The sequence below is a fragment of the Erinaceus europaeus genome, chromosome 1 (genome assembly GCF_950295315.1).
Source record: "Erinaceus europaeus chromosome 1, mEriEur2.1, whole genome shotgun sequence".
NCBI classification, from domain to species: domain Eukaryota; kingdom Metazoa; phylum Chordata; class Mammalia; order Eulipotyphla; family Erinaceidae; genus Erinaceus; species Erinaceus europaeus.
In genome coordinates this window covers 18,555,183-18,578,323 of record NC_080162.1, presented here as the reverse complement: position 1 = coordinate 18,578,323, position 23,141 = coordinate 18,555,183, and the positions used below count along the sequence as shown (strand labels likewise).

At 36.5% G+C, this 23,141-nt stretch overlaps 1 protein-coding gene across 1 annotated transcript in view; it reads left to right on the top strand.

Annotated features, from left to right (window-relative positions):
• The window catches only part of CTNNA3 (catenin alpha 3), a 1,573,756-nt gene that overhangs the window by 704,834 nt on the left and 845,781 nt on the right, over positions 1 to 23,141 (top strand). Inside the window, exon 8 of the mRNA XM_060193489.1 lies at positions 13,380 to 13,460. Coding sequence (XP_060049472.1) covers positions 13,380 to 13,460 — 81 coding nt within the window. The remainder of the gene's footprint in view (positions 1 to 13,379; positions 13,461 to 23,141) is intronic.

Below are 23,141 nucleotides of genomic sequence, written 5' to 3'. Positions count from 1 at the left end.
GGGTGAAGAAGCTTTACAAATGGTAGAGTAATACTACAGGTGTGTCTCTTTGTCTCCCCCTCAATTTACACTCTAATAAGATGCTTAGATGATTCTCTTACAGGTTGAAGTCTGAGTTGGGAGCTGGCACACCTACACATTACCATGCACAAGGGCTCAGATTTTTTCTTAAATTTTAAATTATATTAAGTTCAATTTTCCCAGGACCAGAGATACAGTGATTTGATCTGGAAATAATCTGTCTTCTTCCAGTATATTTCATGCCCCACATTGTCCTATTCTTATTCCATGGTCTCTGGGCTGGGATATTACTTTTTTTTTTTTTAACCTGGATTATTTTCAGCTCTTACCTGATCATCTATTGTGTATTTATGCCCAGGTCTGCTTCTGTCAGTTATTTGCTATTTTCATGCTGGATATTGTGCTCTTGTGAGTTCTGTTTTGCCTAAAACAGGAAGAAGTCATTTAGTAGGGTTGCTGAGAGGATTCAATAGAATAATGTGTGTGGATCCAGTTCTTGCCACAATCTAATTATTAACACCTGATATTCCTGCAGTTTATATTATTTTTGTCTCTAAGCTTTTGCTTCTCTTCCATATGCTTTGCAAAATCTTGACTCTGGAGTTACTTGTTAATTCAGAAATATTTTTTCTAGTAGCTCTCTTTATCTTTACCTTAAATATACATGCTTTATAAGATCATGAGAGTGAGGATAGAAAACATTCTTTTAAGTAGCAGTGCCCCCTTATTGAGCACAATATTTATGGAATGTCATAAAGATGTACCTTCATCCTTCCAACAAGCACTGCTGAACTAACATGATTCATTTTTTCCTACCAGAAACCTGATTACTTACCTCCTTCCATACTGTCAGCTTTGTTCCTTGTCTCCAAAAATGCCTTTTCCCATGCAAAAGTACCACAACTAACCTCCCTCTTGTCATATATTTTTTAATTGCACCAAACATTGTGCTACTCCTTATTACTACTGGTTAACTGTGTCATGCACAATTCAGCCTACACTAGAGACATTATTTGTGTTTTTTAAGACTTAAAGTACAAAAGGGAAAAGATAATGATAACAGATAACAAAAATAATAATGAAAAACCTAGAGAGTTCAGAACATAGGGCAACTACATTAAACATTTCACTGGAGTAAACTTAGTGGAGGGGCAGCATGGAATGTTCCTACTCATGACCACAGAATGTGAGCTCAGATCTAGAGGGATGCAGAGGTCACACAGGCTCCTAAGCTGATTATGGGGCCCTAGATCTCATCAAATCGATGGGGTTTACAGTCAACAATATTTATAATCTCCCATATTAGGGAGCTACTCTAGGGTGGAAAAATCTCCACTCAGTTACAGAAGCTACCTCTCCCAGTCACACATATATTCTTAGCCTCACTTCTATGCTTCTGCATTTCATTTAAAAAATTTGGTTAAATGGATTATGTATTTAGTGATGTAGCAGGATTTCTAGCATCTAAATTTAAAGAATTTAAGTGATATAGATATGTACTATTGACATTACTTCCTTTCCATTAGAATGAAGGTTTGTACACGAGGGGAAAAAAGTTTTTCTTTATATAATGTGCTTATTAGCCTTGTGTCTGATGTATGACATATAAAGATCATCTCCAGCTCTGTAAAAAGTCTCTTTATTTGAGTGGTGGTTTCTTTTTCTGTGCAGAAACTTTTTATTTTTATGTAGTCCCATTGGTTTTTTTGTTTGTTTTAGTTTTCCTTACAATTGGATTTATATCACTGAATATGGCTATAAGATTTAGATGGAAAAGAGTGCTGCAAATATTTTTCTCTAGATATTTGACAGTTTCTGGTCTAACATCCAAATTCTTGATCTATTCGGAGTTTACTTTTATGTATGGTGAAATGTAGTGGTTCAGTTTCATTCTTCTGCACATTTCAACCCACACACCTTTGTTGAAGAGACTCTCTCCATTTAATAGGAATCCTGCTAGATTCATTGGGTCTTTCTATGTATACTATTATATCATCTTCAAATAGTAACAGTTTGAGTTCTTCTCTCCCAATTGGTACCTCTTTAATCCCTTGCTCTTGCCTGATTACTATGGCAAGTACTTCCAACCCTATGTTGTATAGGTGATAGAGGGCAGTAAAGGTGATAGTGGGCAGTCCTGTCTAGTACCTGATCTAAGTTGGAATGCTTCCAGTTTCTCATCACTGAATCACTAAACTCAGCAACAACAACAACAAAAATGACCTCATCCAAAAATTAATGATAGGATATGCATAGAATGTTCACTAACGAAGACAACCAAACATCCAAAAGGTCAACTGACATATGACAAAATGCTATAGGTCATTATTTTCCATAGAAGTGCAAATAAAGACAACAATGAGATATCAGTTCACACCTGTGAGAATATCATACATCAGAAACAATAGCAACAACAAATGCTGAAAAGGTTGTGGGGGCAAAGGAACCCTTCTGCACTACTGGTAGGAACGTAAATTTATCCAACCCCTGTGGAGAGCAGTCTGGAGAAGTCTCAGAAATGGACTTACCCTATGACCCTGCATTTCCTCTCCTGGGGATATATCCTAAGGAACCAAGCACATTCATCCACATAGATGTGTTTATACCTATGTTCATAGTACTACAACTGGTAATAGTCAAAACTTGGAAGCAACATAGGTGTCCAACAACAGATTAAGTTGTGATATATATATATATATATACATATATATGTATATATATATATCAGCTATTAAAATGATGAATTCACCTCCTTCACCTCATTTTGGATGGAGCTTGAAAGAATTTTGTTAAGTGAGATAATCTGGAAAGAGAAGGATGAATGATCTTACTCATAGACAAGTTGAGAAATAAGACCAGAAGGGCAGACACAAAGCAGAACCTGGACTGGGTTTGGTGTACTTCATCAAAGTAAAGGACTTGGTTGGGGGAGTGTTTCAGGTCCTGGTACACAGTGGTGGAGAAGGACCTATGCAGTGTATGGGGGAGGCAGTTTTTTCCATAAAACAGAGAAATTTTACACATATGCCAACACATATTTACTGTAGACTGTAAAACTATTAATCTCCCCAATAAAATTTATAAAATGGTACAAGAAAAATATTTTTGTGGAATTGTAATAATACACTTGTTACTTCTTAACTTTTATTATAGGATAGAGATGGAGAGAAGTTGAGAGTGGCAAAGGAGGTAGAGACAGAAAGAGACAGAGAGATACCGGCAGCCCTGTTTCACCACTTCTGAAGCTCTCCCCCCTGAAAGTGGGGAACACGGTCTTGAACCTGGCTCCTTGCATACTACAATGTGTGTGCTTAACCAGGTGCTCCACCACCTGGCTCCCACACTTGTTATTTACATATGATCCTACTAAAATAAAATTATGCTCATTATACATGACCTTTTACCAATCTCATAAAATGCTTAAGCATCCTTCAGGTCATTTCCCAACTCCAGAAACATCTTCCTATACTTATATTAGATTTGAAAATTCCCTGTCTTTAAAATATCTATGTAAATATGTCTAGATTCATATTAAATTAACGTGTACTTCTTTAAACTAAAGAAATAGAAAACCATCTGTATTGTTTGTTTTGTTTATACTGCATACATGAGTTTAAGTGACCTACCTAAACTGTTTGAATTTTGCTCCTTAGTTCTTACTAGTATAGTTCTTCAAATGTTATATGTGTATTTCTCTGTATTATTTTCTTAATCTACACGTTCTTGAAGCATAATGTTAAATCTATTTTTTGTGCCTCATGATGTCTATCTAGTTCATTTAGTTCTGTTTCCCTGAAGTTGATGAAAGAGGGAATTAATATTCTCAACTCTCTAACAGCTGGCACTGAAAAAGATCATGTTTGTCTCTAACATTACTGACTCTCAAAACCACACTGCAAGAAATATTACAGGCAACAAATAGTTTCATTTTCAATTTAGACATCCATTATTTGATGTTTACAGGGCATTCCTAATTCTGAGTTCAGAATTTATGGTTTGTTCTGGCAGTTATCATCATAATAATCTCCTGCACCTCAGCTGTGCTTCGTTGGGGACTTTGTGCTATTTTATCTGCCTCCCCTTAGTTCTAGACCTGATATATAGCACCACGTCCAAATCACCCTGGCTTTGATAAGCCCGGTTTATGACTCCCCAGATATCTATCTTTTCTGCTGGGTAGGCCAGTGTACAGAGTCTTAATGAGGGGTAGAAATGCGCATTGGGACTCATGGTCATTAAACAAATAAAATTTAATATTTAAGGCTATGAGATCCTCTGAACCAAAATAAAGTATACAACTTATTAGGTTAACTTTACTGAGTTTTTCTCAGAATAATATAATAAAGCAAATGTGTGACTAAGATGGCATTCCAACTTAAGATAAAATGTCATATGAGTCTCTTAGAAATGGTGACATTGTGGGAGACCACTTCAGATTCATAAGCACATTTCAGATGGTTAGTTTTTAGTGTTTTGTTTGAATATTTTAGTTTTATCTGTCATCTACATGGATGTTCTTCAGGCTCTGATAGCATCAACTAAAGTGTATTGAAGGGCATTAGACATCTCTGGGTGCATCAATTATAGAAAATAACTCCCAACATCTGGACGTTTGATAGAATGTGGTAGAACATCTATTGCATGTGCTATAGGCAAAATAGTATTTCATTCTAACACTTGCTAATTGGAATGACAATATCTTTTAGCAGTCCCTACCCACATTAGTGCTTTCATTGTGGTTTATCACTTACCTCTTCCAAGAGAACTTTAACTGACAAATTTAGACAAGGAGGGTAGGGCTTGGCCACAAATAGATTTTTATTTCTTCTCTCCTAAATTAAAAAGATGTCCAGCACTTCTTGAGAAATCACCTTCTGTCACAAATGAAATGACAAGGCAGAAAGAGAAACAGAAGAACTCACACTACTTCAAAGTATATATTAGTACACCTTGCCACCATAAAAACGTCAATCTTGGGAGTAGGGCAGTAGCGCAGCGGGTTAAGCGCACATGGCGCAAAGCACAAGGACAGGCATAAGGATCCTGGTTCGAGCCCCTGGCTCCCCACCTGCAGGGGAGTCGCTTCACAGGTGGTGAAGCAGGTCTGCAGGTGTCTGTCTTTCTCTCTCCCTCTCTGTCTTCCCCTCCTCTCTCCATTTCTCTCTGTCCTAACAACGACAACATCAATAACAATAATAACTACAACAACAATGAAAAACAACAAGGACAACAAAAGAGAAAATGAATCAATAAAATATTTTTTAAAAATCAATCTTCTTCCGTCACAGGGCTTTGGACCCCCTCTTCTCTCCCTCCTTACTGAGAGCACCACTGTAGTCATAGAGTATGAGTTTGCTTATTGTTTAACTTTTGCTATTTCCCTTGTTTTGTTTCTTTAGATCCCACATCTGAATGAATCATCTGGGATTTGCTTTTCTCCTTCTTATTAGTTCCTTTAGAATTTTTTTTTTGTATAGTGTGGAAATTTTACATTTAACTGTAGATGAGGTCAAGCATTCTCAAAACGTTCTATGTATCTTGGGTCTTTTCTGTCATTCCTCCCCTTTATTCATCGCTATAATGTAATCATAAGTTTTCTTTTTTTGTTTACTTTATTTATGTATTTATTTATTTATTATTGGGTAGAGACAGAGAGAAGTTGAGGGGAAGAGGAGATAGAGATGGAGAGAGACAGAGAGACATCTGCAACCCTGCCTACCACCTGTGAAGCTTTCCCCCTGCAGGTGGGGACCAGGGGCTGGAACACAGGTCCTTGTGCACTGTAGTGTGTGCACTTAACCAGGTGTGCCACCACCTGGCCCGGAGTTTTCTAACTCGATTTAAACTGGGCCCAGTTATCTACAGTTCATCCCTATTTAAGGTTGTAAATCAACTGGAACAGGAGAGATTCTTTGTTTTTATTTTTAGCATGAAGCAAGAAAGGATAAAAAGCTAATGAAAATGGAAAGTAATTCTGGCTTTTTGGATGTGGAAAGCTGACTTGCCCCTAAATTGGCTCTATTACATAAGATCTGAGAAGAAGAAGAAAATGTGTTACACTCAGCTTGGTGAGCCAAGGGCCTATTAAAGGCCCTATTTATATAGGAGCAAGAGTTGGGGGAGTGGATACGGAAGAGATGAAAATTTTGAACTTTAATAACAGGAGTCTCTACATGCCCTACAAGAGGACTAAAGAAACAATGAGGGGATGATGATGAGAGGATGATTCCTGAGCCCTGAGAGGACTGCTGTGGGAGGAAATCTTCTTGACAGGAGCTTGTGGTTTTTAGGAGAGGGGACTAGTCAATTTAAAGCAATCCCACATAGAAGCAATTAGAAGTTTCCAAATCTCCTCCCTACCTCATAATCTCATCTCCCATTGACCAAATCCATACTAGAGAGAGAAATAAGGGAAAATATTTATAAATCTGAGCTGTGGGAGAAAAGTGTGGGGAGAAGCTTGTAACTAATATAGCCACAGGCCCTTTGAAATATAACTAAAATATGCCTTCTAGCTATCTACGAAACAGTGACCCCCCCCCCCAACTCTTCATCTGCACTATCCCAGGTGTTAGGTTCCTGAATAATCAACAATTTGCTTGGCTTTATATGTTAACTCTTTTCAGCCACTAGGTTCTAGATATTGGCATGATGCCAACCAGACTTTCCTGGACAGACAACCCCACCAATGTGTCCTGGAGCTCTTATTCCCTAGAACCTCGCCCCACTAGGGAAAGAGAGAGGCAGGCTGGGAATATGGATTAACCTGTCAAAGCCCATGTTCAGTGGGGAAGCAATTACAGAAGCCAGACCTTCCACCTTCTGCATCCCACAATGACCTTGGGTCCATACTCCCAGAGGGATAAAGAATAGGAAAGCTATCAGGGGAGGGGATGGGATACGGAGTTCTGGTAGTGAGAACTGTGTGGAGTTGTAGCCCCCTTATCCTATGGTTTTGTCAGTGTTTCCTTTTTATAAATAAAAGAAAAAAAAAGGAACAAGCATATGAAAAAAAGTTAAAAGGATTTGTAGAAGGATTCAGATCTGTAAAAAGCCAAGAGTCTCTGACAATGAATCAGTAAAAGAATTGTAGACATGGAAATGTCAGTATAGACATACTATGCAGTTTAACCATTATTTGAAATTAGAGGACTTTTGAATCTTCATCTAGACAGCTATTTTTAGTGTACTTTGGCTTTTATAAAGAATATTATTTTGGGGAGTTGTGTGGTAGCTCACTGGGTTAAGCACACATGGTGCGAAGCACAAGAACCAGCATAAGGATCCCGGTTCCAGCCCCCGGCTCCCTACCTGCAGGGGAGTCACTTCACAGGTGGTGAAGCAGGTCTGCAGGTGTCTATCTTTCTCTCCCCCTCTCTGTCTTCCCCTCCTCTCTCCATTTCTCTCTGTCCTATCCAACAGTGACATCAATAACAACAACAATAATAACTAAAACAACAATAAAACAACAAAGGCAACAAAAGGTAAATAAAGAGATAAATATAAAAAATTTAAAATCAGAATATTATTTTTAATATCTCTATGGCCTGCAGATCTAGATCTCTACAGTCTTATGATGGTCATAAACAAATCCTCCTCAAATACAATTATCTCATAGTATTTATATTCATTTTTATTGGTCATTCATTTAAAATTTATGGAGATTAATAAATACTGAATATTTATTCTGGCCCAAAACACTGCAGTGAATGCAAATGTTGAAACTCTCTTGTCTCACTGATCTTAGTGATAACTTTTATTGCTAATTAGAAATTAATTTTGTTAGTTGTCAGTTGTAAGACTGTTGTTGGCCTACCTGCTTTATATCCTTCACTTAATTCTCATAGTATTTATTAACACAAGTATCATCAAGTGTCATCCCATCCTATAGATAAAGAGACTGAAGCTTGAGTATTTTTCTGATTCCAATATCTTGCCAACTTTTAATAGCCTTTAAACATGTTATTTTGAATGTAGAATGAATGATACATAATATGATGGAAGAAGTGCAGAAAAAAGTCCAGTTTCAAAAGCATGTAAATTATTTCTATTGCTGTTTATGTGACAACACAGGTGACTCATTTAGTACATTTTGACTTTGAGATTAGGCAGATATCTTATTTCATAATTTTAAACCATTAACTCCGAAAACAATATACATATTCAAATGGGTATAAAAACAACGAAGAAAACACACATACCACACAAAACTATCTGTGAGATAAATGGATTTTTTAAATTATTTTCCTGCGTCAAAATATTTTGTTACCACTAAACAATCATTTTATAATAGAAATGACAAAAGTTTAACACCACCACCAAAAAAAGAACTACTCTCAGATTAAGCCCAAAGTTCCTACCTTGCATGGGGGAAACTATGAATAATGGAACACTGCTACAAGTCTCTCTCTCTCTCTTTCTCTCTCTCTCTTCCATCTCCATTTCTCTCTGTCTCTATCAAAAAAGAAAAGAAAGAAAAAAGGAACAATAAAGCAAGGGGCTCCATAATAATTTTGTTGTTAAAAAAAATGAAGGAAAATCCATACTGTCAGATTCAAAATGTTCTGATAGTTAAATGACTCAATCATCTCTTCAGACTTCCACTGCATGCATTCTGAGAAAAATATTTGAGAATTTTTATTTTGTGGTGGAGTCAGAAACTTGCACAATCACAGTTTTGCAACTTTGATAGAAAGAGCAAGAAAAGACACCACAGCGCCAGAGTTTCTCTGCTGCCATACAACTTCCACATGGGATCTGAAGTGAAGCCTGTGCGGCAAACATGTAAGTTATATGTCCTGCCCAATGAGCTATTGTGAATTGAAATTGAGAAAATACATGCAAAGTATTTAGCTGTGGTATTCGGCAGCATTGATTTCCCCTTGCAGGTTATCTGTTCCATCCCAGTGGGCAATATCTGGGATTGCATCTTACCTCCCCAGACAATACACAAGTTTAAGGCAGAAGCTTCAGTGTGTTCCTCTTGATGGCTAAACCATTCCATATTTATGAACTCTTTTTAAAAACCTCATTTCCAGTCTCAGGATCATTTTTGATATATATGTATATATCATCAAGCTCTACCACTGAGTTAATTTTTTTTTATTTTTTCAGATAAAGATAAACAGAAGGACAGAAAAAGGGAAAGATATCACAGTACCAAAACCTTCCCCAGCGTGGTGAGAGCTGGACTCAAACCTAGATCATACAGATAACAAAGCTGAACTCTAAAGCTGACTTATCTTGCAGGTTCCAGATATAGTTTTGGATACCTGTCAAGAATTTTGTTGTTGTTATTTCTGATGAGCCTTTTTACAGTGACATTTTGAAATTTCATTTTTTATGCTTCTCTATTTGTGTGTATTTCATGCATGAAAAATATAGACTATAAACCCGTGCCTCTAAATGTGTTAAGAATAAAGCATTTGGGGAGTCCCCAAAATTTTGGGTTTAATCTGAGAGCATTTCTAATTTTTTGTTGTTAAATTTTTGTCATTTCTATTATAAAATGATTGTTTAGTGGTAACAAGCTATTTTGACACAGAAAAATAATGAAAAATCCATTTATCTCACAGATAGCTTTGTGTGGTGTGTGTGCTTTCTTCGTTGTGTTTATACCCAAATATAAAGCATTTAGCGGTAGCGCAGGGGGTTAAGCAAAGGTGGCTGCAAAGCGCAAGGACCTGTGTAAGGATTAGGGTTCGGGCCAGGATCTCCACCTGCAGGGGAGTGTCACTTCAAAAGTGGTGAAACTCCAGGACACATTGTGTCCTGGAGCTCTGCTTCCCCAGAGACCCATCCTACTAGGGAAAGAGAGAGGCAGACTGGGAGTATGGACCGACCAGTCAACACCCATGTTCAGCGGGGAAGCAATTACAGAAGCCAGACCTTCCACCTTCTGCAACCCTCAATGACCCTGGGTCCATGCTCCCGGAGGGATAGAGAATGGGAAAGCTATCAGGGGAGGGGGTGGGATATGGAGATTGGGTGGTGGGAATTGTGTGGAATTGTACCCCTCCTACCTTATGGTTTTGTTAATTAATCCTTTCTTAAATAAAAAAATAAAATAAAAACCATATTGCTAAAGGGGGAAAGAAAAAGTGGTGAAACAGGTCTGCAGGTGTCTTTCTCTCCCCCTCTCTGTCTTCCCTTCCTCTCTCCATTTCTCTCTATGCTCTCCAACAACGATGACATCAATAACAACAATACTAACTACAATAAATGCAAGGGCAACAAAAAAGGGAATAAATATTTATTTATTTTTAAATATTTATTTATTCCCTTTTGTTGCCCTTGTTTTATTATTATAGTTATTATTATTGTTGATGTCATCGTTGTTGGATAGGACAGAGAGAAATGGAGAGAGGAGGGGAAGACAGAGAGGGGGAGAGAGAGACAGACACCTGCAGACCTGTTTCACCGCCTGTGAAGCGACTTCCCTGCAGGTGGGGACCCAGGGGCTCAAAGGAGATCCTTACTCAGGTTCTTGTGCTTTGGGCAGCCTGTGCTTAACCTGCTATGCTACCGCCTCACTTCCGGGAATAAATACTTAAAAAAACAAAGCATTAAAAGACACTTCTACTGAGAAGAATTAAGTTAAACACCTCTTATTTTCACCAGGAAAGACAAATTTCTCATTTAAAGGATAACATGTCATTTTAAGAAGTTGAATAAAGTCGGACATATTTAAAAAACAGAGCAAAACAGCAAACACTTTGTTTTTGTTTTCTCTTCTTTAGAGCTTTATTGAGTAATGGCTTACTATAGTCTTATTTTTTTTCTTTCTTACCACTCCCATCTTCAAAGGCCTGAGTCCCCATCTATAATCATTCCTGGAATGGAATTAGAGAATAGTATTAAAGGAAAGGTATCACTGGAGAAGTGAGGCTAAAGGGTTGACATTCCATGCCTGAATTCTCTGGACACAGTCTGAAGTGAAGCATGCTGAGGTGGTACTTGTAGTGTTGATTAGGTTGGGATCGGTGGATGCAACATCATTTGGTGTGAACTGAGAGAAGCATGCAGGAAAATGAGCCCCACCGTAGAGGTTTCAGGACTGGGGGAAATATAGGCTATAATTAGTGATTTATATGACTACAAATTGATAGGAGTGTACATAAACATCATTCCCACCATCAAAAGACTGTGTCCCATCTCATCCTCCCTCCCCTACCCACTGCAGGGGACTTGCTTCACAGGTGGTGAAGCAGGTCTGCAGTTGTCTTTATCTTCCCTCTGTCTCCACCCCCCCCCCGTCCTATTTAACAACAAAGGCATCAATAACAACAATAATAACTAAAATAACAATAAAAGGGGTGCAACAACAGGGAAAATAAATAAATAAAAAGATTTTTTAAAAAGATATAGAAACTACCATATAGCTCAAATATATCTGTTTGTGCCACTACATTACATAACTCTACATAAATTTTCACAATTGACAACTTCTAGCACTGCAAATGCTAGGTAGAAGCTGTGAGGGTATCATACTACAGTGTTCATCTGGATAGTTGCTATCATTGATTTTTTTTTTTATATTCTGATATCTAGACTTTCATTTTTCTCTCCTACATGTTGCTCCTTCTTTGTCTCTTACTAGACCCAAATCCCATCACACGTACTTTGCATGAGCACCTTAAAGTATAGTAAAATATTAGTATTCCTTTATTTTACTTTCTTTTAGGAGATATCTGGATATGTTTGGGATCAAGTTCTGTCTGCCCTAATATCTAAAAGTTATTACTCAAATTTACTAGACAGGAATATATGGACAACAAATATCTAGCAGCATATAGGTGGTCTAAAATGAGTTTTTTTTTCTTTTTAAATATAAGTTATAGTGACTCTGAAAAAAATCCCTATCTACCTAAAATCTAGTTATCAACTAGTAACAGAATTAATAGGTTTAGCAATGTCTTGGCAGGTAGATGTTAAAACTTCTTCCAGAATCTATTATGACAACTTTCCAATATATAGTAAGTACCTAACAAAATTACATTGTTTTGAATCAAGTTTAATAAAGATTTGAATTGAGTCTATCCACTAAGTTACATGTAAGTTACTATCAATTTCAGAAAAATTAAAACATATTTGAAAACCTTAAAGTTATAAAGGCACCATCAAGTGTGAACATTTGCATCAGTAAAATGAATATACAGAGACATTTTCAAAATGCTTCTGGAACAAAGATATGTTAGTGTTTAACTGGGGTGATATTTTGTGGAAACTACTAAGAAAAAGGTGAGATTTTAATGGGAATTGTTTTGGAAGAAACATACTCAAGTATGTTCTGTGTAAGTATTTAAAAGAAATGTATAGTCATAGCATTCGTATCAGTATAAATGGTCTTGAATCCTGAAAATGAGTTTTTTCACTTGAAATTATGAATTTATGTATGAGTTTAATCATGGAAAACTCATATAATATGGTGCTTTATGGTCTATATTTTACTTCTGTGTCCTTCTTTAAGTTGTTCCTGCTGTGAACTCCCTCAGTTATCAGCTACTAAAACTTCCTTTTCTGGTCTTCAAGGTCTCCTTCCAATAGACCTCTGCAGTTTATTAATTTGAGTAGTAGCAATTTTCATAGAGGTGAATCACATAATAAATTTTCTGACTTTTATACAAGATGTCATTGAAAGAAAGTATGATTAGATTCAAATCAGTTATCTTCACAAAAGTAGTTTGTAGAAAATACCAGCCAAGGTGACTCTCTGTGCACTTAACAGCCTAAAAATTCAGGTTAAGGGTAAAACAGAACTGTTCTGCTCAAACATGAGAGAGGATTGCAAAAATTAATGTAAAGAGCTAAAAATAGCATCCAGGTCTTATTTGAAACAATTTATTCTTGGAGTATTGTCAGCTAAAGTTGTGGTCAACTTATGCTAATTGTATGGATTTGCACAGCATATATGTGTTTAGCAAAAATCCAATATGTCTTTGCATAACTTACACAATACAACATGAAAATTACTTCAGAGACACCCACAGGAATTTGCAAATTTGGTATCTAGTGCTTTTAAGCTAATTGTATGCTTAGTAGTTAGAGTTGACTTGTCAAGAATGAAGATCAATGTTTCTTGGAGAGAATTCTCTGCCTACTGCTACATTGAATACAACCAAACTCTGCATCAGAAATATAGAAGGAAGCTTAAGAGAGAGAATAATCTAAGTTTTAATCATCATTCTACTTAGTCTTGAAGTATTCATGAATCATATGCAATAAATATCATAACACTTTCAAAATGTATTCTTGAATTTCCTGACTTCTATTTTCAGGAAATTGAGAAAGCAATTTGCTAAGTGATAAAGTGTAATCTGATAGCATTTCTGATGCCAGTTTTTTTTTCTCCCTTGCAGACTGGAAGAAAGGAAAGAAGTAGTACTCTGAATATTGCAATAGACAACATGTGCAAGAAGACAAGAGATCTTCGCAGACAGGTAAGGGAGTAGACCAATCTAGAAACAGGGATACCATGCAAAATGAATAATTTCCCCTCTTTCTATATTGATAATTTTTCTTATGTTTTCTTTTATATTAATTTACAATATAAAATAGGAACAATAACTTTTTATTTCCACACTTTCATACTAATTCTTTTTATTAATGTTATTGTTAGTAGTAGTAGTAGTAGCCATAGCAGTACTAGTAGTAGCTATTAGTAAATATTAAATAGAAAAATACTGTGACTTGGGACTTCTGGAGGCAGGGCTATGGAGCAACAGCAGCTGTGTTTCTCTCCTCTCCTCTCCTGGGTCAACTATGAATACCAAAGGAGACCACCCAGGACCTCAACAAGGACTAGAATGACTTCAGGAACCCACCAAATCAAAACACCATTGAGTGCAAACACATGTGGCATGTGGACAGAGAGGAGCCTTGGGAAAGATTAAGCAACTGGTAACAGTCCTGCAGTTTACCAGTTGAGACACCACCTCCATTCTGTTTCACCAACGAAAAGACTGCTGAAGGAAAGAGAGGACTCCCCTAAGATTCACAAAATCTCCATTGTGTCTCCATTGCTACTGCCCTCAGAAGCTGGAGCCAAAAAGGGGAGGCTCTGTGCTAACACCAGGAGACAGAGAACTAACGAGGAAACTCAGAAGATCTGTACCTCAGTGGCCTATCAGTGGGCTGTGAGAGTCTCTTTCATAACCACTGGATTATCTCTGCCACACCCTGCTTTATCTCTTGGTCAAGAGTCAGTGATTAAGCTAAGAAGCCTATTTATAGTTTAAAATCCCAAAAGAGGCTTTTAAGCTACTGTACTCCAACTCTGAAATTAAAATACTATTGAAACAACTGTCAATTTCCACAACTGAGAATTTTTTAATTACCTTACTTAGACACAAGTCAATCCAGGCAAGAGTGATCAGTAATTTGAAAAGTACTGAGAGAGGGACCTCATAACATACTATATAAAATGGTTAAACCAACAAGAAGAAACATTGGAGAAATGAACCAGGATAAGAGTCCAGCTAAAAGCCCCCCAAAGGATGAAGCACAAAATAATGAGGTCAACATCCAAACACTAGTTAGGGAAATGATCACAGGAGTGAGTAAAGAGTTTGAAAGAATTGTCATTGGAAATACAGAAACAACAAATAAGACTCTGTAAGAAAACACTAATTATCTCAAGGTTATTAGAGACCTGAAAACTGAAATAACTGAGCTAAGAACACAACTAGCTAAGCAATCTAAAACAGTATCAGAACAGAGTAACAAAATAGATGAACTCCAGAAAATAGTAGATGGAAGAGAGAATAGAATAAATGAGGCTGAAGACAGAATTAGCAAGGTCTAGGACAAATTAGAGACAACTAAAAAAAAGTAAGAGATCTCAAAAAGAGATTCTGAAAACAACAACAGAGATGTATGGGATGACTTCAAAAGAAATAATATACACATTATTGGCTTACCAGGGGAAGAAAGAGATGGAGGGGAAGAAAGCATTCTTCAGGACATAATAGCTAAGAACTTCTCTAGTCTAGACAACATCAAAGACATAAAGGTTCAGGAAGCCCATAGGGTCCCAAACAGAATTAACCCAGACTTAAACACACCAAGACACATCCTATTTAGAATGGGCAGGAATAAGGATAAAGAAAGGATCCTGAAGGCTATAAGAGAAAAACAAAGAGTCACCTACAGAGGAAAACCCATAAGATTAGCAGCAGACTTCTCCATATAGACACTACAGGCCAGAAGACAATAGCAAGATATCTCTCGACTGCTGAATGAGAAAGGCTTTCAACCAAGACTCCTGTATCCTGCTAGACTGTCATTCAGACTAGATGGAGGTATCAAAACTTTCTCAGACAAACAACAGTTGAAAGAATTAACTATGAGAGTCAGGCAGTAGCACAGTGGTTAATCACAGCTGGTGCAAAGCACAGGACCATGATGAGTATATCAGTTCAAGCCCCGGGCTCTCCACCTGCAGGGGAATCACTTCACAGGTGGAGAAGCAGGTGTCTATATTTCTCTCCCCCTCTCTGTGTTTCCCTCCTCTCTCCATTTCTCTCTGTCCTATCCAACAATGACGACATCAACAGCAATAATAACTACAACAACAATAAAAACAAGGGCAAAAATAAATAAATAAATATCAAAAAATAAAGAATCATCCTGCTCTGAAAGTTCAGAAAAGTCTCTATAAAAAGTCAGAACACAATAAATATGCCATCTATCAGAACACTATAAAGCTCTACAAGAATGGCATTAAAATATCTTCAATCTTGGGGCCAAGTGGTGGCACACCCAATTAACCACACACATTAGCGTGTGCAAGGTCCCAGGTTCAAGCCCCTGGTCCCCAACAGCAGGCAGGAAACTTCACAAGTGGTGAAGTGCAGGTGTCTCTCTGCCTTCCTCTCTATATTTCTGGCTGTCTCTATCCAATAAATAAATATAGTAAAAAAATTTAAAAAATATATATTCAATCTTTGATAGTAATAAATTTCAATGGCCTCAATTCACCTATTAAAAGGCACAGAGTAGGAAGATGTATCAGAAAACACAACCCAACAATATGCTGTCTACAGGAAACCCACCTAACTCAACAAGACAAACAGAGTCAAAGTGAAAGGATGGAAAACTATCATATAAGCCAATAGCCCACAAAAAAGGGCAGGAACAGCGATTTTCATATCTGATACGATACACATTAAAATAAATAAAATTTAAAAAGATAAGGATGGGCACTACTTAATGCTCAGAGGATTAGTCAGTCAAGAAGACTTAACAATTATTAACATCTATGCACCCAGTGAGAAGCCATTTAAATACATCAAAGATCTACTGAAAGCGCTAGAGCAATGTATTAACAGCAACACAGTAAGAGCAGGGGACTTCAACAACCCACTTTCTCAACTTGACAGATCATCCAGTCAGAAAATTAATACAGACATGAGGGAGATAAATAAGGAGATAGATAAACTAGAATATTGGACATTTTTAGAGTCACTCATCCCAAGAAACTGAAATATATTTTACTCAAGTCCACATCGATCATTCTCAAGGATAGAGCATATGTTAGGTCACAAAGACAGCATCAGCAAATTCAGTAGCATTGAAATCATCCCAAGCATCTTCTCAGACCACCGTGGAATTAAACTAACACTGAACATTAAAAAAAAAAAAATAGTAATAGTCCCAAAATGTGGAAACTCAACAGTACACTACTTATCAACAATTGGGTCAAAAAGAAATAAAGGAAGAAATCAAAATGTTTCGAGAGTTCAATGAAAATGAAGACACAAGCTATCAAAATATTTGGAACATAGCTAAGGCAGTACTGAGAGAGAAGTTCATGGCCATATAAGCACACATTAGGAAACAAGAAAAAGCACAAACAGCCTGATTGCACATCTTAAAGACCTAGAAGAAGAGCAACAAAGGAACCTAAAGCAACCAGAAGGACAGAAATAACTAAAGTTAGGGCAGAAATCAATAACATTGAAAATAAGAAGATCATACAAAAGATCAACAAAAGTAAATGTTGGTTCTTAGAAAGAGTGAACATTATCGACAAACCTTTAGCCAGACTCACAAAAAAAAAAAAAGGGAGAAGACCCAAATAAGTTGGATCATAAATGAAAGAGGAGATATCACAACAGATACTGCAGAAATTCAGCATATCATGCGAGACTTCTATGATAACAACATGCCACCAAGCTAGAGAACCTGGAAGAAATGGACAATTTCCTACATACCTACAAACTTCCAAAACTAAGTAAAGAGGAAGTAGATAACATCAACAGGCCCATCACAGCTAATGAAATTGAAACAGTTCTCAAAAAACTTTCCCAAAAATAGAAATCCTGGACCAGATGGTTTTACAAATGAAGTCTACAAAACCTTCAAAGGAGAACAAATACCTCTAGTTTTAAAAGTCTTACAGAAGATTGAAGACACTGGAATTAATACTCCCTTCCAGCTTCTATGAAGCCAACATCACTTTGATACCAAAAGCAGACAGTGACACAACCAGGAAAGAAAACTATAGACCAATATCTCTGATGAACATAGATGCTAAAATATTGAACAAAATTCTAGCCAACCGGATCCAGCAATATATTAAAAAGATTGTTCATCATGACTAAGTGGGGTTTATCCTGGCTTGCAAGGATGGTTTAATATATGTAAATCAATCAATGTGATCCACCACGTCAATAAAAGCAAGACCAAAAACCACATAGTGATATTAATAGATGCAAAGAAAGCCTTTAGCAAAATCCAACATCCCTTTATGATCAAAACACTACAAAAATGGGAATAGATGGAAAATTCCTGAAGATTATGGAGTCTATATATAGCAAACCTACAGAAAACATCATACTCAATAGTGTAAAACTGGAAACATTTCCCCTCAGATCAGGTACTAGACAGGGCTGCCCCCTTTCATGATTACCATTCAACATAGTGTTGGAAGTTTTGCCATAGCAATCAGGCAGTAGCAAGGAAATGAAGGGATACAGATTGGAAGAGAAAAAGTCAAACTCTCCCTCTTTACAGATGCCATGATAGTATACATAGAAAAACCTAAGGAAGCCAGCAAGAAGCTTTTGGAAATCATCAGGCAATACAGTCAGGTATCAGGCTATAAAAATTAACATTCAAAAGTCAGTGGCATTCCTCTATGCAAACACTAAGTTAGAAGAAGTTGAAATCCAGAAATCAATTCCTTTTACTATAGCAACAAAACAATAAAATATCTAGGAATAAACCCAACCAGGGAATTGAAAGACTTGTGTACCGAAAATTATGAATCACTACTAAAAGAAATTGAAAAAAACACGAAGAAGTGGGGAAATATTCCATGTTCATAGGTTGGAAGAATTAACATCATCAAAATGAATATACTACCCAGAGTCATATACGGATTTAATATTATCCCCTTCAAGATCCCAAACACATTTTTTAGGAGAATAGAAAAAATGCTACAAATGTTTATCTGGAACCAGAAAAGACCTAGAATTGCCACAACAATCTTGAGAAGAAAGAACAGAACTGGAGGCATCACACTCCCAGCTCTCAAACTGTATTATAGGGCCATTGTAAACAAAACTGCTTCGTACTGGAACATGAATAGACACACTGACAAGTGAAATAGAATGAGAGCCTTGAAGTAAGCCCCCCACACCTATGGACATACAATCTTTCACAAAGGTGCCCAGACTATTAAATGGGGAAAGTAGAGTCTCTTCAACAAATGGTGTTGGAAACAATGGGTTGAAACATGCAGAAGAATGAAATTGAACCACTGTATTTCACCAAATACAAAAGTAAATTCCAAGTGGATCAAGGACTTGGATGTTAGACCAGAAACTATCAGATACTTAGAGGAAAATATTGGCAGAACTCTTTTCTGCATAAATTTTAAAGACATCTTCAATGAAACGAATCCAATTACAAAGACTCAGGCAAGTATAAACATATGGGGCTACATCAAATTAAATAGCTTCAGCACAGCAAAAGAAACCACTCCCCAAACCAAGAGACCCTTCACAGAATGGGAGATCTTTACATGCCATACATCAAACAAGAGACTAATAACCTAAATATATAAAGAGCTTGCCAAACTCAACCACAAGAAAACAAATAACCCCATCCAAAAATAGGGAGAGGACATAGACAGAATCTTCACCAAAGAAGAGATCCAAAAGGCCTAGAAACACTTGAAAAAATGCTCCAAGTCTTTGATTGTCAGAGAAATGCAAATAAAGACAAGGAGATACAACTTCACTCCTGTGAGAATGTCATACATCAGAAAATGTAACAGCAGGAAATGATGGAGAGGTTGTGGGGTTAAAGGAAGCCTCCTGCACTGCTGGTGGGAATGTAAATTGGTCCAGCCTTTGTGGAGAACAGTCTGGAGAACTCTCAGAAGGCTAGAAATGGACCTACCCTATGATCCTGCAATTTCTCTCCTGGGGATATATCCTAAGGAATCCAACACACCCATTCAAAAAGATCTGTGTACACATATGTTCTTAGCAGCACAATTTGTAATAGCCCAAACCTGGAAGCAACCCAGGTGTCCAACAACAGATGAGTGGCTGAGCAAGTTTTGGTATTATACACAATGGAATACTACTCATCTATAAAAAATGGTGATTTCACTGTTGTCAGCCGATCTTGGATGGACCTTGAAAAATTCATGTGAATTGAAATAAGTCAGAAACAGAAGGAAGAATATGGAATGATCTCACTCTCAGGCAGAAGTTGAAAAACAAGATCAGAAGAGAAAACACAAGTAGAACCTGGACTGAAATTGGAGTATTGCACCAAAGTAAAAGACTCTGGGGAGGGTGGGTGGGGAGAATATGGGTCCAAAAAGGATGACAGAGGACCTAATGGTGGTTGTATTGTTATATGGAAAACTGGAAAATGTTATGCATGCACAAACTATTGTATTTACTGTTGAATGTAAAACATTAATTCCCCAATAAAATTTTTTTTTAATTTAAAAAAATACTGTGACTTAAAGCCAACGGCTGTATTCAAACAATGTCTCTACCTCATCAACTGTATTATCTTGGGTATAGATTATTTAATACTTTAAAGTATTTTTCAGTCTGTAAAATGGAGTTGATAAAATATAATAAGAAAACGAGTATTACGTTAAATGCCTCTCAATGCCTGGCATATAGTAACTTTTTAGGGATGTTGGTAAATTCATCTCTTACATTAAAAACTGACTTCACTATCTTATACTTATAGAAAATTTAAAACTATTCAGAGGCAATACTGATTTCTCCCTTCCAACTTCATTTTAGGATGCTTCAAAATTAATTTTTCTGCAAGGCTACATTTTAATCTTTGATTACCAAGAAAACACAGAACAAGAGAGAATTTTACTAAATAAGTTAAAAGTCCTGCACTATAATATGACTTAATTTTTTCCTTAGAAATATGAAGACATATATTTTCAAAGACCATTGCTTTCACTACATTCTGTAATAGTCACAATTATTTTTTCCTGCATGACTTTAATTGTTTGCTGTTAACTCATAAAAAGAAGACAAGAAATTGCCATCTATACGCTTTTAATACAATATATTATAGCTTAGTAGGGATATTTAGTAAAAAAAATTGCCTGGATAATTTCTAAATTCAGAAACAGATTTGAAAATAAAGTATGGTCACCAGTCAAGCATAATATAACAGCACAATTTTAAAAACTGAAAATTCTACTTTCTTAACTCTATGCTGTTAATATGAATTCTATTTCTGTGGTTAATTCTTATAATCATGGCATATAAGAGCTGAGAAAATTAAACACAACCTTTCCTAGGATGCAGATGAGAAAGAAGGTCAGTGTGGTGAACTGACCTGTCTGTGGAGAAAGGGTGTTCAAACTCACACTAGGTCAGAACCAACACATGTTTCAGGGTCATTTTCCTTGTTTATTGTATGAATTCCAAGTCTATTCCAGGATTTTTCTCCACTGCATCTGATCCTACCATGACTTGGATAAAGTTATTTCTCTGAACTAACATCAAGTATAATTTCCATTCCCATCTCATACATCTATATTATTTACTTCAACTGTCTTATGCACAAAGAATGAATTTATATTTATACCTCCAAAGCTTTTGGTATTCTTACTTTTCTTTTAAAAAAGTCAAGCTAGAACAATTCTTGTGTGTAAGATTAGGAGATTTAGCAAACAACAGTACTGAGTGCCTAGTTAAATTTGAATTTCAGACTAGCAACAAATGCTTTTTATTATAAGTATATCCCAAATATTGCATGGGCTATAACTATATTAAAATAATATTTACTTGAAATTCAAATATTACTAGGAATATTTTAGTTTAGTATCCAATTCTATGTGTACTTCTATATACTACTATCAGTGAGATAAAGAAGGGAATGTGAAGTCACTAGTACTTTCCTTCATACTAAGGGAATATTTCCAGTTTGTAGATATTACTCTAGTCTGAAGGTATGGAAATCCCCTTGGCTTCATAGATAAACACTGCCATTGTTTTGATTAGGTGTTACTGCCGAAAAACAATCACAAATAATAGCAGCCAAAGTACCATATCTCATGATTCCATTTATTGACTGGGAATCAGAAGACTACTTCCATATTATTCTCACATGTGTTTTTCCATGTAGTAACAGTCAGATGGTAACTGCATCTGGGTTAAGAGCTGGCTTCCTTTAGTTTGTTTTATGCATTTGGTGCCCAATTTCCTAGTGCCCATCCATGTGTCTTCTCTTTCTAGTAGGATAATCTTAGATTTATTACATGACAGTGTAAGACTATAAAAAAGCAGAGATGGAGGAGTAGGGCAGTGGTAGCACAGTGGGTGAAGCGCATGTAGCGCAAAAAGCAAGGGCCAATGGATGTAAGGATCCCAGTTTGAGCCCCCGGCTCCCCACCTGCAGGGGAGTCACTCCCCAAGCTTTGAAGCAGGTCTGCAGTTGTCTACCTTTCTCTCCCCCTTCTGTCTTACTCCCCTCTCTCCATTTATCTCTGTCCTATCTAACAACGACGGCAACAACAATAACTACAAAAATAAAACAACAAGGGCAACAAAGGGAATGAATAAAAAAATAAATATTTAAAAAAAAGAAAGTAGAGATGGAAGCTGCCAGGCATTTCTAATGGCCGGGCTCCAAAATAATAGAATATTTTCCCTCCACTTCCTATATAAATCAAAAGAGCCAAATATTCTTTACTAGTTCAATAGAGACAATACCATGGCTCTTATGGGAGAATTGGCATATTTGTGCACAAGAAAGTCAGTTTCTTAGGAACTGTCTATGGAGAAACCCAAGGTCTTCAGTGTTATCAAGCTAGTTGCCATAATTCATTCTTAAATGTCATTAAAGTAGTTGTGATGGGTTGTTCTCAACATCTTCATTTGCTCTCCTCAGGATATCTTTTTCCATCCTGTTGTTTATGTTTTTAGCGATAATAAAAGGTAGTTTAAAGAGCAATATGTCACAGCAATCTCTTCTCCAAGAAGTTTACCAAGCAGTTGACACATATTATATACACTTACTCAAATCAAAAGGAGCTAGCATCTACACCTGAATACTTTTTTCTTTGGGGACTATATGATGCTCACCTGGTAGAGCACATAACTTACCATGTAAAAGGACCAGAGTTCAATCCTAGTTCTGACTTTCCACAAGAAGCTTCACAGAGTGGTGGAACAGTGTTTTAAGTGTCTCTCTTTCCTTCTGTCTTTATCAATTGCTGATAACAGTGGGATTAGGCAAACACAGCTATCAGCAATAAGTTTGTTTTTTTTCATTGAGTTATACAATGTCCATCTATTGTTATCTGTTTTTATTTGTTTTAGGAAAGCATAAACCAAAGCCTCATGTACACGCGTTGTTATTTTCACCAGTTGGAATTAATCTTTTTCTTCCTAGAGAATAGGTAGTTCCATTATAACAATGATAATATTCTGGTTGTAATTTTCTTTTTAAATGGCTTTTTTTCCCCTCTGGATTTTTTCTTAATGATTGAAGTGCCATCTTTCATTTAGTAAATTATTTCCAATTTGTTCTACCACGTATATTCCTTGAATTATTGATTTTTATCCCTGGGACAAGAAATCATGACACAGCATTATTATCTTATAAATTCAGGTGAG